Raw genomic sequence first — 14,678 nt, 5'->3', positions numbered from 1 at the left:
GAATATAAGAGAATATAGAATACTTTCTCAGATCTGGTGGAAATGACAAGAGATAATCCAAAAAGGTCGAATCTATTTAGAAAATTGCTTTGTATTTATCTAGAGAGCTTCCTTTTCAAAACAGTTCTTATCATATGGAATATTACATGCCTTTTGCCTTATCTCTCATTCTATTTATATGGAATATCTCCAAAGAACCCTAAAAGTACAAACAGAGAGAATAGTCAATAGAATATTCCCTCCGAAGATCCCAATACAAAACTAGCTGTTACTTCTATCCACGCAGCTCGACCTCGGCCGTGATTGACCGCTTGGCTGCCCGTTCCATTGATCACTGGTCGATCTCGGTCAAACTGCCCATGATTTGCAAATCACTCATGATAATCATCTCTGCATGCCAAATTTCCTCAATTTGATTTTGACCCACACAACTGTAAAAAAATGTTATAATTGTCATTTCATAGAACTTAAACTCAGACTCTTGTTTCACATTCCTACATATAAAATATCATTGAAGAAGTCTTATTTTTTCTCAATAAAAATATTTTGTGGGAGGGGTATAGGATCGTTCAACATCCCAAAGGCCAAATGACTGGAATGCACGAGGAAGTTATAATTGACTTCAAAATAGATGGCAAATCTACACTTTTTCTTGAGGCATAGAAGTACATGAATTGACTTTGTTTCAGAGCCCAATGCACTTTCTACTGTATGTCTAATAAGGAGTTTTGCTTTATCATTGTAGACTTAAATATGTCAAGTCATTCTACAAAGAAACAGTTACATTTATTATGATCATTCTTGTATATATATTCTTCCAGAAATAGGGGGTTGCGTGTGGAAATTAAACTTTGTATCATTTACAAACACAAAAATCTCAGAGATTTTAAAAGAGATGAAAAAACACTATCAGCATTCCTTGAGTTATCTTCCCACTTTCGTGATTCTTTTAATACAATCAGATGCACTTTGATGCAGGGCTGTTTATCCTTGATTTCTGAAAAAGGCAATAATCTGGTTATAGACGATATCCTTAGCAGTGATCCCAATGATGAAGTCTGCATGAGCGAAATCCTTGATATACTGAACATGCAGCTTGTCTACGTCGTGGAACTTAAGATAATCAAGTAATGTCTCAACATCCTGAACATCGGACAGTGCATCTTGGCCTCCATAGCTGAGAAAGAGGGGTAGATCATGAGGGATGTTGGTCAAATTATACTTGGGAGGTTTGGTTTCACCGTAGTGCGCCTGATTGAAGTCGTTGCTCCCATAGTCATATTTCGACAAGACACCATCTCTAACAGCTGCATGAATTTCAAATAGTTACAAGCAGTAGGAAGTTTGATGCTCCGCAGTATCATTAGTTATCGTAGAGTGTAGGTACTATTAATCATATTATAGTTGAATATTGGAGCCAATCCTAATTACTAGTTTAGAACTAAAGCGTAGTTGATTGCCTGACTGATATATAGCACTTAAGAAATGAACTTACTCTGAGACAAATGCACAAGGTTCTTAGTTGATGTAGACTGGGGCTCGTTCTTCAAGAAATGCTCGACTGTGGTGGCATTTACACAGCAATTCTTCCCTATATTTATAGGGGGAAGTTATTTAGATTTGCACTAGTGATCATTACAAATGACTCTATCAGTATAAAAAAACTATGGCAGAATAGTACCAGTAAGTGCAGTTATCAAGTCATAACAGTCCACCCCAGCTTGAGCACATAAGGCCTTAAGAAAATTGGATACAGGCTCACTGCCACACAGCGTCAACAATTCAGGTAAATGGGAAACAAATGGGAGAAAAAAAGGAAGATCAAGAAGAGCAAAGAACACTAGTTGTAGAAGGGTGAAGTAATTTTACCCCCTTGGATTAAATTCTGCAAGACCAAATATTGTAGTGATCTGTTGACATTGGAAACCATAAAGATCATCAAAACATCTAAATGTGTGAATTCCTCTTAAGCTTTGCAATATGTAAAGATAAAAGAAATAAATTTTAAAAAGTTTGCACTGACCTCGCTAACAAAGGCTCTAGCAGCAACTACACCGAGGGCAGTGGTCATATGGCTCAAATAAGCAACTGGGCTGAGCAAGGCTGCTGATTTTACCTTTTCTAGGTTTCTTCCTTCTGAGAAGGATGCCAAAGCTATCAAAGTTCCCTGTCAATTAAAAAAATAGCCAGATCAGAGTTATTACACCATATAAAACGCTCAAACTAATGTTGTGTCATCTTCTGAACTTACCATTGAATGGCCAATATAGTGAATCTTCTGCCCAGTTTGTTGGACAACAAGATCAATGACGGTAGGTAAATCATGGACGACAAGATCATCCCATGTCCAATTCCAGTAGTCCTGTAAACCAGAATGAAAAAACCTTAGGGTGTGTTTGGTTGAGGTATTGGAACAATTAATCCCTTCATAACATTCTGCATATAATACGATGTTATTTGGTTGGCTGCATAAGAAAAAAACAATCACCGCATGGCTAATATAGTATCTGGTTGCCGATAACAGATACTATCAATATTAAGTTGTGGAGACTTATGTAGTACTATTATTTTATGAGAAGCATAATGTGGAATAAAAGTACGTGCATTAGTAATGTGGCGATTAAACTATGTAAGGACAACATATTCTTTTTAAAGTAAGTAATTCATGTATGACAATCCTTTCACTACCGCATAAATAATTCATGCATTATAATTCCGGCATAACTAGTAACTTAACCAGACAACCCCTTTTTTTCTTTGTTTTGTTCTCTCATTCTTTTTTATCAGTTTTGCAAGCACTAAAAGATGTGTAGTTCATTGAGGATGAATCGAAGGAGATACCGGGCTGTTAGGATCAAGAGTTACATGGCGACAGCTGTATCTGGTTCCCCTGATGTTGGAAATCCAAACATCGAAGCCATTATCTGCCAAGATCATCGCCGGTGATTGTTCTGGTGAATTCTGCAGCCATGTTACTCCATCCTGAAAAACAATGACCAAATTTTGCTTCCTTCATACGGTTGCAGTGTATTAAAATTGAAATATTCTTCAACTTATTGTAGATTGTACTTCTTCCTCCTTAATTGCTTGACATATTTTGATTGAAGAACTAGAAAGAAAGAATTTTGACACATAAACTAAATAGTAGCATAAAGTAATAAAAGCACCCTCCCATCAACAATTTGCATCGAATTCGGTTGGGGTAAAATGAAAAGGTAAAATTGGAATTGTTTCTAATTATATGAAAATGTCGAGTTAATTTTATCCATGGTCATTGAACTTTTAGGTTTGTTACTCAAAAGTAACTTTTCTTTTTTTTTGTTACGTAAAAATCATTTAACTTTGTGTTCATTACACAAAAGTCACTTTTCTTTCTTTTGTTACACAAAAATCATTTTACTTTGCTCTAGTTATCACAAAAATCACATTTTAATTGAAAAGTCTATTATGCCTTGACATTATATAAACCTTCATTTTTGTGTAATACCTTCTATATTATATACTATATAATATATTTTTACCTATGTATTTTATTTATAATTAAAATAACTTAATATTATTTTATTTATTATTTTTATAATATATTCATATATTTAATTTTTTCTTAACATTAATTTTCAAGATATATTAGTAGTGTTATTAAATTTGTTAGTAACTTTAATATATATATTAGTAGAGAAATAAATCGGCAAGTACATTTCCATGAGAAAATTCGTAGGTAAACAAACAAAGAAAATGAGGAAAAAATCATATGTTAATCTGAAGGAAAATCCCTAGGTAACTCTACATACGAATTTAGCTGGGGATATATTCTTGGGGATTTACCTGGGCAATCGGTTATTTGAGAAATTACACTACTAGAAATTCGAGAAAACCCGTCCAAAAAAACCGACCAAAGTTGGTCGGTAATGGCCAATAACCGTCCAAAACGCGACCATTAACGTGTGGTCGGTATTTTGAAGGCGGTCAATTAAATTCAAAAAAAGAATTGCTGAAAAAAGTTGTTTTATAACGCTACTAATGTATTTTGAAAATTAATGTTAAGAAAAAATTAAATATTCGAATATATTATAAAAATAATAAATAAAATAATATTAAGTTATTTATTTATAAATAAAATACATAGGTAAAAATATATTATATAGTAGTATATAATATAGAAGGTATTATATAAATATGAAGGGTTATATAATATCAAGGGCATAATAGCCTTTCAAGTAAAAATGTGACTTCTGTGATAACTAGAGCAAAGTCAAATGATTTTTGGGTAACAAAAGAAAGAAAAGTAACTTTTGTGTAATGAACACAAAGTTAAATGATTTTTACGTAACAAAAAAAAATTGACTTTTAGGTAACAAATACAAAAGTTCAATGACCATGGATAAAATTAACTCGAAAATGTCCATATTGTATCAAACAAATTTAAATGGAAGAATATTACTTTGTTTAGCAGTGATAAGCTTTGCCTCATCAATGTGAGGTTAAAATTGATAACAGCTTCAAAGAGTATCCAGTTGTACGAATTCACAAGCATATGGTTCCGTCGATTATTTTATAAATTTTATACCATACCAATTTTTTGGTTATTCTATTATGTATAATCAATATTAGACTTTTCGAAACCGTCTCAATCATATCGGTTTTTCTTCGGTATCGGTACAGTTCGGTAAATTTTCAGTATTTTTTTAAATGTCATATAAAAATCATTACCAGAAGTAGAATGCAATAACATACGTACTTTTATAGAGCTTAGCAAAACTCTCTAGATATTTTTATGAATTAAGAAAATATGAAAGATAGCTAGAGTATAGATCCATCAACTACTCTACAACAGCGTAAAAGAAACTAAACAAATAAATATAAAGAAAATATAAAGCACTCGAGTGGAAAGGTACTAACGAAGCTGGGACTGAGACTCAAGAATAAAGTCTATAGAAGATTAAATATTCAAAAAGATAAATCTAAATCATACGAAATAAAACGTAATCAATACATTGTAGTTTGCTACTCATAATCGCTACAATACCTTGTATCTTGCTAGTGAATATGCTGGAAATGATTTAGTTTTAATGAGAGTAGCATAATAGATTTGGGGATTATGATTTTGAGTTTATTACTTTTTGACTTGTAATTGTTTTCATAATTCTAAGACCAAAGGAAAATTTATTGTTTTATTATTTTTAAACTTAATATATAAATATATTTTTCACATCTAAATTTATTCGATACGGTTCGTATTTTTTTCGGTTTATTTTCATAAAATAAAAAGCCTATCCTAATTATCGATATGGTTATAGATTTATATAAAAACTTACGGTTTTATTAAAAGAAACCTAAAAATTGATTCGGTACGGTATAGTTCGATCGATTTAGTCAGTTTTCAAATATCCATTGAAACCCGTGGTAATGGGCACTCTGCATATAACAAAGCGGAGAAACAAACAAATCTGCGTTTGGCAAGTTACCTTCTCGTGAGTACTAGCCTACAATACTAGCCCAGCCAACATGTGAGTCTGCGGTTGACAAAAATCTGCGGTATTTATGCACATGATTGGGTCCGACATAAAATCAGGAATCTTGCCTTTTCTACATGAATTTTAATGCAATTTGAAGAGGGTGGGAAATATTGTATAATGCAATTTAATGCTCTATGTTTGATAATTTTGTCCCCTCTATCACTATTATAATATACACGTCATTTTAAACTTTGTACAAAATCAAACACACAACATAAAATGGGATTGATGGAATATTAAATTGCTAACACAATTCCACAAATAAAAGCTCAAAAAAATCACAATTAAGAAAATAACTTGAGATAAGAAACTTATACTACAAATTGAGATATATACATTAAAATTAAAGTAAGAAGCTGAACTCTCTGACATGCTTCCGTTCAACTCGAAGCTAAAACTTTTACGCTCTCTCGTTTTATTATTCTGATTGATGAAAATATGAAGGTAGGATCGAAATTTTCGAATATTGTGTAAATTATCGAGTAAGTACACTGAATACATTGTGTAAGCTTAATCACGCAAGTCTTATTAAAATGCCCACTTTGCCAAAAGATTCGCGCATATGTCTATGTGTAACAAAGATGAAGATACTGGGGACAAGGTCCACCCCTAACATGTCCTTGTATATTTTGGAGTAATTGATGTTTAGGCAACCATAATCTGTATTGTCTGTTTCCTTGCAAATTTAGCTTTCCTTATCTCATACCCCACATGTCTTATTTTTTAATCAAATAAACCAAATATTTAATAATAAAAATATATGCACTAGATAATTTCGTTATTATTTTATCCCCATATTATACCTTTGTTTGCGAACCAAACGCCCTAAGAGAACTATGAAAAAAACCCCACTTAAGCCATTGTGAAGCATTAATTAATAATTTAAAAAAAAATCAATTTTTCTAGCTAGAGGACTAACCAGTCTGGCAATTTTGAAATTAACCTCGATGTTTTATGATTAATACTGATCCTTCGCTTATCTTCTAGTAACTTGGATCCGGTAGACTGCAAAATACGTATTAGAGGCTAAGCAAGTCTCGCTCTCGTCATTTTTGTTACTATTAGAAAATAGAAAATGACAAGGGTAGCTGAATTATATTATAGAGTCACGGGTGTAACAGTAGTGAAATAGTACTAGAGGTAGCGCCATTGTAAGGTGCTTACCACAAGAACTCCGTGCTGCAACAACACTGGCGGCCGGTTCGCCCCACCACCACCACCACCTCCACGCCCTTCGGGAATCCTTTGCACGCTAAGTATGTAGCCGTCATCAGTTGTTACCTGAGATATGCGAAAAAAGAAAACACATTAGTACATTTTATAGAAATCCACTCGTTTAATTGGCCAAGAGTTGGAGAACAATTGAATTATTGAACACTTGATTACCTCAAATTCCTGGCACTTATAACCATGAACAATGACGGCAGAGGCGCACAAGCCAGCGCTATTATCATCGGTGATCAAGCCGAAAGGATTTCCCCTGCTAGAGCCAAATGCTCGATATGGTTCCACTAATATGACGAATGCCACTAAGATTAAAATACCTAGACTCGGCGAGTTTTGGGGCGCCATTCTTATATAAACTTAATTGGACGTTTAATTAGCTGAGCCGGTCGTGGAGAAGGGTGATGTATGCAGTATATATATATATATATATAGGGAGAGATGGACAGAACAGGGAGCGCTGTACAAAAACAAAGAAGGAAAATGGAGACACAGAGTCACAGTCTCTTGGATTTGTGGAATAAAGAGGTGGAAACATAGTTTGGTCTTTTTCTGCTGGAATTTGTTACTCCCTCCCAAAAGAAGACAAAAATGAGGAGTTCAGAATAATTTGATGTACACCAAACCTTCAGTTTTAAAATTCACCTAGTAATTGGAACTACCCTTTATATAAGCTACCATCTTTATAGCAAAAAAAAGCTTTTAATTTCATAGTTAAAAATACATGTTTAGCTCTTTAAGTAATAATGGTGCCATTCTTTTTGGTACTTAGAGAAAAGTACAGTATTTAATTTTTGTCCTTCGAAAGGGAAGGGATTGAGGAGAAGCAGGAACTATTTATATGATTGATCAACTGGATTAGTAATGACTTTCTTAAATACATAATCAGATTAATGATTTCAGAATCCACTCTCATCAACATGATGAACAGATGAGATCTTTGTACTGCATTTTTTCTCTTTGTTGAGAACAGCGGCAGTTTATTAGCTTAATACACCAATTAAGCATGAAATAACATAAGAGGAAACAGAAATCGTATAGTAGTACAATCACAGTATCTTGTTTCCATGATTTTTCCTCTTTTGTCATTTGGGACTTCGATATATCGCCCTGCGGAAGAAACATAAGCTATATCTGTTTCTTTTCTATCCATTCTGAAGGAAGGTAATACAAGTTCATGTGAAGCCTAGGTGTGTTTTACAGCATCACCTACTTCTACATTCTAAAATTCAAAGAATCGACGAATTTACACTTTTATACAAAGGAAAAGAAAGCGAGGACAAGAAGTTTGTACATGAATGAGGCTGAGGGTTGCATTCATTTTGTGCTCCCACAAACATAGTGAAGTCAGCTAACTCAACTCCCACTCGAGACAGCAGCACGAGGAGCTCATGCCATGAGCAAAAATTACTGATGAGATGCGGTTGAATTTCTTGAATACCTCATGACTATGAAGTTGCATCAGATCTTTGATCTGCATCGGCTGTAGCCTGGACTTGAGCTGCATACTGCAGGTTCCAGAGGACATCCTCAAATGAGGGGCGGCTCAGTGACTCAGGAGCTATGCATTTGTTGGTGATGGATATTACAATTGACAAAGACTCCTGCGAGCTAGTGATTAGCACAGCTGGATCTACAATTCTGCGCCGACCATCTTGGCTACCAAAGGATGCCTGTCATCCAAAAAGAACATTCTGACTGCTTACCTTGCAACTCAAAGTAGGTCACGTACTACAAACTTTTGACATGCTGGAACCAGTGAAAGTTTAAATCTTGTCGCAAACATAATCTTGTGTCAACTACAGAGTGAATTATGAGTATTAAGTGAATTTTGGGATCTGTTATTTTAAATTTACAGCAACCAGAGTCTTGAACAGGAACAACGTTTGTAAGTTGCTCCATATTGCAAGAGATGGAAAGAAGGTTTGTGATTCACAATATATGCTACTATCAATGAGAAAGGAGTTGCATATCAAAATTAGCAGTCGCGTACCATTTCATTAAGCAAAAAAGTTTCTCCTTTTCCACTAACTATAGGACCCACCAGCGACTCCAGTAATATGAAACCAAAGTTATACACATCATCTTCTTTCTTAGTCATGTGCCTGCATAAGAAAAAAATGCAGGAAAATTGAATCTTACCAACAGCTATAGTTGAGAATAAATGTCTCTGCTTGACATGATTGAACTGTCATTGAGAAGCATTTCCATCTATCCTCTAAGGGATGCCATAGTCAGAAGAGGCAATAAAGGAAAATATATATCACAGTTGTACTAGGAATACAAGTAGCGAACAGACTACTCTGCAATTCTATTTGAGGAAAGAGTTGCATACCAGGAGTTGTAGCCATCTCCTTTTGCCTGAAAAAGGAAATCATCAGTATCAGATATTACACTGTCGCCATAAAACATATAACCTTGATCATCTGAATATCATTTTAACATACCTCAACTTTTTCACTTTCTTCCATAAGGATTGACATTCCATAATCACTAAGTTTTGCAATCTGATGCTCGTCAAGCAGTATATTGTTTGTCTTCAAGCTATTTCCATATGAAGGAGGAATTACGCCAGTGTGGAGAAAGTGAACAGACTTGGCAACACCAATCAGAATTGCCAACCTGTCTGACCACTTGAGGACCTTTCCTGGAGTAGTTTCTGCAAGTAACCATGATGATTTACACAAGCTCAACATGTATTCCCTATAGTTCATTGGACATATCAGGATAGATAAAAATGAAGAACAACAAAAATAAAATTAGGCGCCAAAGCATTTTGCAGTGCAAGTGTCAGCCCACAAACCATACAAAGAACGTATGATCATGTATATCTCCATAATATTTTTGAACAGGTAAGTAATACGTGTATATCTCCACAAATTAACGAAATGCTAACATAAATTGCTTTTATCCATATAGATACTTGAAATGCTAATGATTGTTTCATCAAACTACACTAATTGCTTTTCACTTCATTGTAAAATTTCAGATCTCAAGCTTGGATAAACAGAGGGAAAGAAACTACCCAGACGATCCTGAAAAACAAAAATACTTTTTATTCAACTAGCATAATGTGCCACCTCCTACTAAATGGAGCTTTGAGGCAGTGTCTTGAACAGCTGGTATTTGGCTTAAAGAGTCAAATCAACAATCATTAATCGCTCTTAGTTGAAGTAAATGTAGACTGTAGAGTGACGCGAACATGAATATCAATAACTGCAACAGTTGTGTTAATTTTCATGTATTGGATTTCAACAAGTACTTCATCAAGTTACTTTCTCCTTGCTATTGACTACTTATCTAAAAGTACTCCTCATTTTCTAGTTAAGTTGGAAAGCAGAAGCATGATTCATGAACAAACTTTCTGAATTATCAAACATGAGCGCTCCAAGATGAACTCATGCACAAAACAGAATCACCAGACTCGCAGTTCTCTTTCTTTGACCCCTCTACTTATGGTACTTGATGATTTCTGGTGAGAAAATTATTGGTGCCACATCTTTATAAAATACTATAATGCTGTATTTATTCTCACCGGCAAAAAAATACAAAAGAAAGCAATGAATTCACGTGTTTCTCCTCCTACAAAAACTACCAGCAATATGCCTGTACCTTTTGATATTCAATCAAGTATATCTCTATATATCTATGCAAATGTTCGTACTGAAACATTTATACCACTGACCTGAAAGACGAGCACGCAAATTTCCACAAGGAATAAATTCATAAACCAGAAAAAGTCTGTGGACAGTTGAGTCATCTTGCGCTCCACCATCAATGCAGTGACCCAGAAGGCTTACTAAATGTGGGTGGTGAAACTTTGATAGCAAATCCATTCGAAGTTTGAGGTTCCAACTAGTGCATCTTCTATAAACATTCAATTCTCTTACAGTAACATGGGTTCCATTCTCTAATTTTCCCTTGTAAATCTGAGATGGAGAGAAATGTTAAAGACACTAAACAAAATTGTCCACTTTTAAGCCCCAAAAAGAAATAGCTTGGAACAACAAAAAAAGGGCTTGAAGAGGCATCGACTAACTGCACATGCACTTTACGTAAGCAATGCAAGGGCGTCCTCATTAATATTAACTGTCATTAAGTTCAGTGTGTGCCGAATCAAAATGTGCATTACTCTTTACTTGACCACCATTCGATGGTATTAAATTGCAGAGTCAAGATGCATATATAAAGAATACAACATTTATGCACATAGAAAATCGATCATAAAGAGAAAAAAAACTGTTTAATCCACTGCTTGGTGACTTGTACATCCATTTCAGTGTCTGATACGAGTTAGTATGCATCATATGGATGAGAACTTATTTTAGCAAAAATATATATTTTCCGGAAAAAGATACTATGACTATTGAAAGGGTATATGCAAGGAAACAATATCCTATGCCCTAGTTTGGAAGCATAAATAGTTTCAGAGAAGTACTTTTCCAATGGAGCCTTCACCGAGTAATGCTGATTTATTAAAGTTTTCTGTAGCTTCTTCCAACTCTTCCATGGAGAACACCCGATATGATGGGGCACCTTGTGATCCTAGTGCTGCCGCTTGAGAAATGATTCCTGAGGTAAAATAAGCTAAAAGAAAATCTGCCTTTTTAGAGTTGAAGTTAAAAATGAAGTCAAACTACAACTTACTAGCATTTGCCAGGAGCTCAGCAGAAATATTAGGTTGCGCATTATCATGCACAGCTTTGGGAAACACGTACTGATCCACATTGTGATGCGCTTGCTGTCTTCTACAGAAGATGAGAAGTACAGCTGCCAAAAGCACCACAAATATTACAGTTCCCCCTACAACACCTACCAATATTGCTATCTCTTTTCCTGTGTTGTGTTTCTTTGCCAAATTTGCTTCTTTGCAATAAGACTCCGAGTGCTGATATTGAGTATCAACAGACAAGCAATTTCCACTAACCTTAACAATTCGATTATCTGAACTGGCGTTCAAGCAAGAAGGAACCACACCAACAAGTCTATTATCAGAAATATCAACAAAACCAAGTTCACCCCCACAATTGAGATTTTCAGGAAGCGAACCGCTCAGAACATTAAATGCTAAATTCAAGTAACTAATACTTGGCAAAGAGAACAAATCAGCAGGAGGCCTTCCAGTAAGAGCATTATTCGACAAATCTAGGTGTTGAAGCTGATTTAATTCGCAAAATTCTTCCGGAATCTCACCTGAGAAAGCATTATTGCTTAGCAGAATAGTTGTCAATCCATGTGGCAAGGGTGGCAGTTGAGAATCCAAATGATTTTCTCTTAAATCCAACAAATGCAAATTAGACAGGGCACTTAAATCTGGTAATTCACCAGAAAGTGCATTGTGTGACAGAACAATGTCAGCAAGGCTCGTAATTTTAGTAATTGAAGTAGGAATTTGACCCTTCAACCTGTTATTTTTCATGCTTAAAATAGTAATATTTGGCAACAAATCCAACCAATCAGGGAGAGTATCATTGAAAAAATTGCCATCTAATGTCAAAGTATGAAGCTTCACCAATGTAGACATCTCAAATGGAATTGAACCATAAAGAAAATTAGAACTCATATCCAAAACTTCAAGGGACGATAACCGATGAATTTTAGCAGGGAGGGGTCCCCAAATGCCTAAAGAAACTAAAGTTAGAACCTTTAAACTACTCAACCTCGTCAAAGTGGTAACAAAAGATTCAACGGAGAAATGTTCAGATAAGGTATTGTTTGAGACTGCAACACCATGAAATTCGTTGACTTTAACTAGCTTATCACCCTTGATTTTGAGCTCAGTAACAGAGTTATCCTGACAAATAATGCTCATATTCAGTGTTGAACCCAAATTGCAAAAGTCATCATTGTAATTCTCCAGAACATCTAGCTGCACTGGATATTCTAAGTGCTTCCGCAACTGAAGGAGAATTTCAGTTTCATAGGACCTTAACTGATAAGTATTTTGGATCAAGAAACCCCACATGAATAAAACTGTTAGAAATATCTTCAGCCACCCCATTTAACTGTCTTCTTCAAATGGAACCTAGAAATGCAAATCTTGAAAAATACCCGTTAAGAAAAAAGCAAACAAACAAGCTAAACTGAACATCAAAGGAATGTTTTTCTTTTTCCTGGCAGAGATATATTGGGAGAAGAGAAAAAGATAGAAAAACAAAAAGAATAATAAACCCACTCCGGGGTCAAGCCAAGGGAGAGCTCTATAATGAAGCACTAATAAATGGGTATTTGTACGGCTAAAAAGGTGGAATTAAAAGAAGAAAAGTGTTTATATAATGGAGAGAAATGGAGAAGTAGTTGGAATAAGAGTACCCGACAGAAGAAGGCATTAATTGCAACATGCATTCAATTCAGAAGATGATTGAGTGGTCTATCGCGGGTTTCCTGAGGTCTCTGCCATTAATGGTGAGTGGTGACCGTCCCTCCGGTTCGGTTCTTACTTAAAACGGCTCTTATTACTACTACTAGTATTTTCAGTCTTCCTCACTCCAGTACAGTCTTCAATATTGTTTACTCTATGTGACAGTTTTAAATAGCTAGCAAACGAAGGTTTGTTTGGCCTTAGCTGTTTCAAATAATATATTACTACTAGGGAGTATTATATTATGTTTTGAGGATTTTGTTTAATCATCTTATTCGGACTCAGACTTAGACTAATGCAAATTCGTACCATAAGATCAAATGAGAAAGACAATACAAGAACAATAATTGTCCAGTATAATCTCATAAGTAAGGTCGAGGGAGGATAGTGTATACGCAGAACTTACTCCTGCCTTGTGAAAGTAGAGAGGATATTTTTCGAGAGACAATCCATTCAGAAAAAAACATAGTCACAACATAATTGAAAAGAAATACATCAATGAAGACTTACCTACTAATCTTCTACATTAATTCTCGACTTCCTCACCCTCCTATCAAGGATCATGTTCTCAGTAAACTGCATGTGCTATATTCTGCCTAATGATCTCTCCCAAATATTTTTTTGGCCTACCTCTATCTCTCGTCATGCCTACCACAGCCAACCTCTCGCACCTCCTCGGCATCTGAGCACCTCCTCTTCACATGTCCGAACCATCTCAGTCTTACTTCCCGCATCTTGCTCGCCACCGAGTTCATTCTCACCTTATCCCAAATATCTTTATTCCTAATATTATCTCTCCCAATATGTCCATACATTCATCTCAGCGTCCTCATTTCCACTACTTTCAACTTCTGAGTATGAAAGTTCTTGACTGACCAATACTCCGCCTCATAGAACATGAAAGTAGAGAGGATATTTTTCGAGAGACTATCCATTCAGAAAAAAATATAGTCACAACATAATTGAAAAGAAATACATCAATGAAGAACCGATGAAAAAAATAAAGCAATAACAAGAAGCAGTAACAACATAATAATAATACAACTGAAGCAAAAGAGAAAACAAGTAACACTACTAGAAATTAGGTAATTTCCGTCCACAATTTTCGACCGAAATCGGTCAGAAATTAGGTGATTTCCGTCCACAATTTCCGACTGAAATATAATTTCCAACCAAATTCTGACTGTTTTTAATTAATAGAGATCTACGTATAAGAAAATACGAGAGTAATGATGACAATGCATGTATGAAAAGGAAAGACGTTCTACGACCTACTAATATTCTACCTTAATTCTCGACTTCCTCACCCTCCTATCAAAAGTCATGTTCTTAGTAAACTGCATGTGCTATGTTCTGCCTAATGACCTCTCCCGAATATTTTTTTGGCCGACCTCTATCTCTCCTCATCAGGGGCAGCCCTTTCATAAAGCAAGTAAAATAACTGCTTTAGGCCTCACATTTGTGGGGGCCCCATTTTTTGTTAAACCTAATAGGCTATATATAAGTTTTAAAAAAATTTATGTAAAGTGAAAAGGTTTGATTTCTTTATTTAACAAATATAGAGAAGAAGGATCTTC

At 35.0% G+C, this 14,678-nt stretch overlaps 2 protein-coding genes across 2 annotated transcripts; both read right to left on the bottom strand.

Annotated features, from left to right (window-relative positions):
- Positions 1-716: 716 nt before the first annotated feature.
- LOC109215328 (triacylglycerol lipase 2-like) lies at positions 717-7,301 on the bottom strand. The gene is made up of 9 exons (XM_019379369.1): positions 6,903-7,301; positions 6,681-6,797; positions 2,842-2,982; positions 2,252-2,362; positions 2,024-2,167; positions 1,870-1,910; positions 1,682-1,761; positions 1,496-1,591; positions 717-1,307 (listed from the first exon to the last, which is right to left on the bottom strand). The coding sequence occupies exons 1-9, from the start codon at positions 7,086-7,088 to the stop codon at positions 985-987; spliced, it is 1,239 nt and encodes a 412-aa protein (XP_019234914.1). The 5' UTR covers positions 7,089-7,301; the 3' UTR covers positions 717-984.
- A 498-nt stretch (positions 7,302-7,799) lies between these two features.
- On the bottom strand, positions 7,800-13,264 carry LOC109215326 (probable inactive leucine-rich repeat receptor-like protein kinase At3g03770). Its single transcript, XM_019379367.1, has 7 exons — positions 11,388-13,264; positions 11,179-11,312; positions 10,426-10,669; positions 9,188-9,399; positions 9,076-9,101; positions 8,734-8,845; positions 7,800-8,413 (listed from the first exon to the last, which is right to left on the bottom strand). Exons 1-7 carry the CDS (start codon positions 12,739-12,741, stop codon positions 8,189-8,191), a joined length of 2,307 nt encoding a protein of 768 aa, XP_019234912.1. The 5' UTR covers positions 12,742-13,264; the 3' UTR covers positions 7,800-8,188.
- Between the last annotated feature and the right edge of the window lie 1,414 nt (positions 13,265-14,678).

Source organism: Nicotiana attenuata, unplaced genomic scaffold (assembly GCF_001879085.1).
Source record: "Nicotiana attenuata strain UT unplaced genomic scaffold, NIATTr2, whole genome shotgun sequence".
In the NCBI taxonomy this organism is placed as follows: Eukaryota; Viridiplantae; Streptophyta; class Magnoliopsida; order Solanales; family Solanaceae; genus Nicotiana; species Nicotiana attenuata.
The sequence above is the reverse complement of the archived record's forward strand: the minus strand, read 5'-3'. Positions and strand labels throughout refer to the sequence as shown.

Coding starts and splice junctions, on each gene's coding strand:
- LOC109215328 (XM_019379369.1), bottom strand. CDS start 7,088: ATGGCGCCCCAAAACTCGCCGAGTCTAGGTATTTTAATCTTAGTGGCA. Junction 6,798..6,902: donor ATAAGTGCCAGGAATTTGAG/GTAATCAAGTGT, acceptor CGCATATCTCAG/GTAACAACTGATGACGGCTA. Junction 2,983..6,680: donor TGCAGCACGGAGTTCTTGTG/GTAAGCACCTTA, acceptor ATTGTTTTTCAG/GATGGAGTAACATGGCTGCA.
- LOC109215326 (XM_019379367.1), bottom strand. CDS start 12,741: ATGGGGTGGCTGAAGATATTTCTAACAGTTTTATTCATGTGGGGTTTC. Junction 9,400..10,425: donor TTTGCGTGCTCGTCTTTCAG/GTCAGTGGTATA, acceptor GGTTACTTGCAG/AAACTACTCCAGGAAAGGTC. Junction 8,414..8,733: donor CTTTTTTGCTTAATGAAATG/GTACGCGACTGC, acceptor TTTGGATGACAG/GCATCCTTTGGTAGCCAAGA.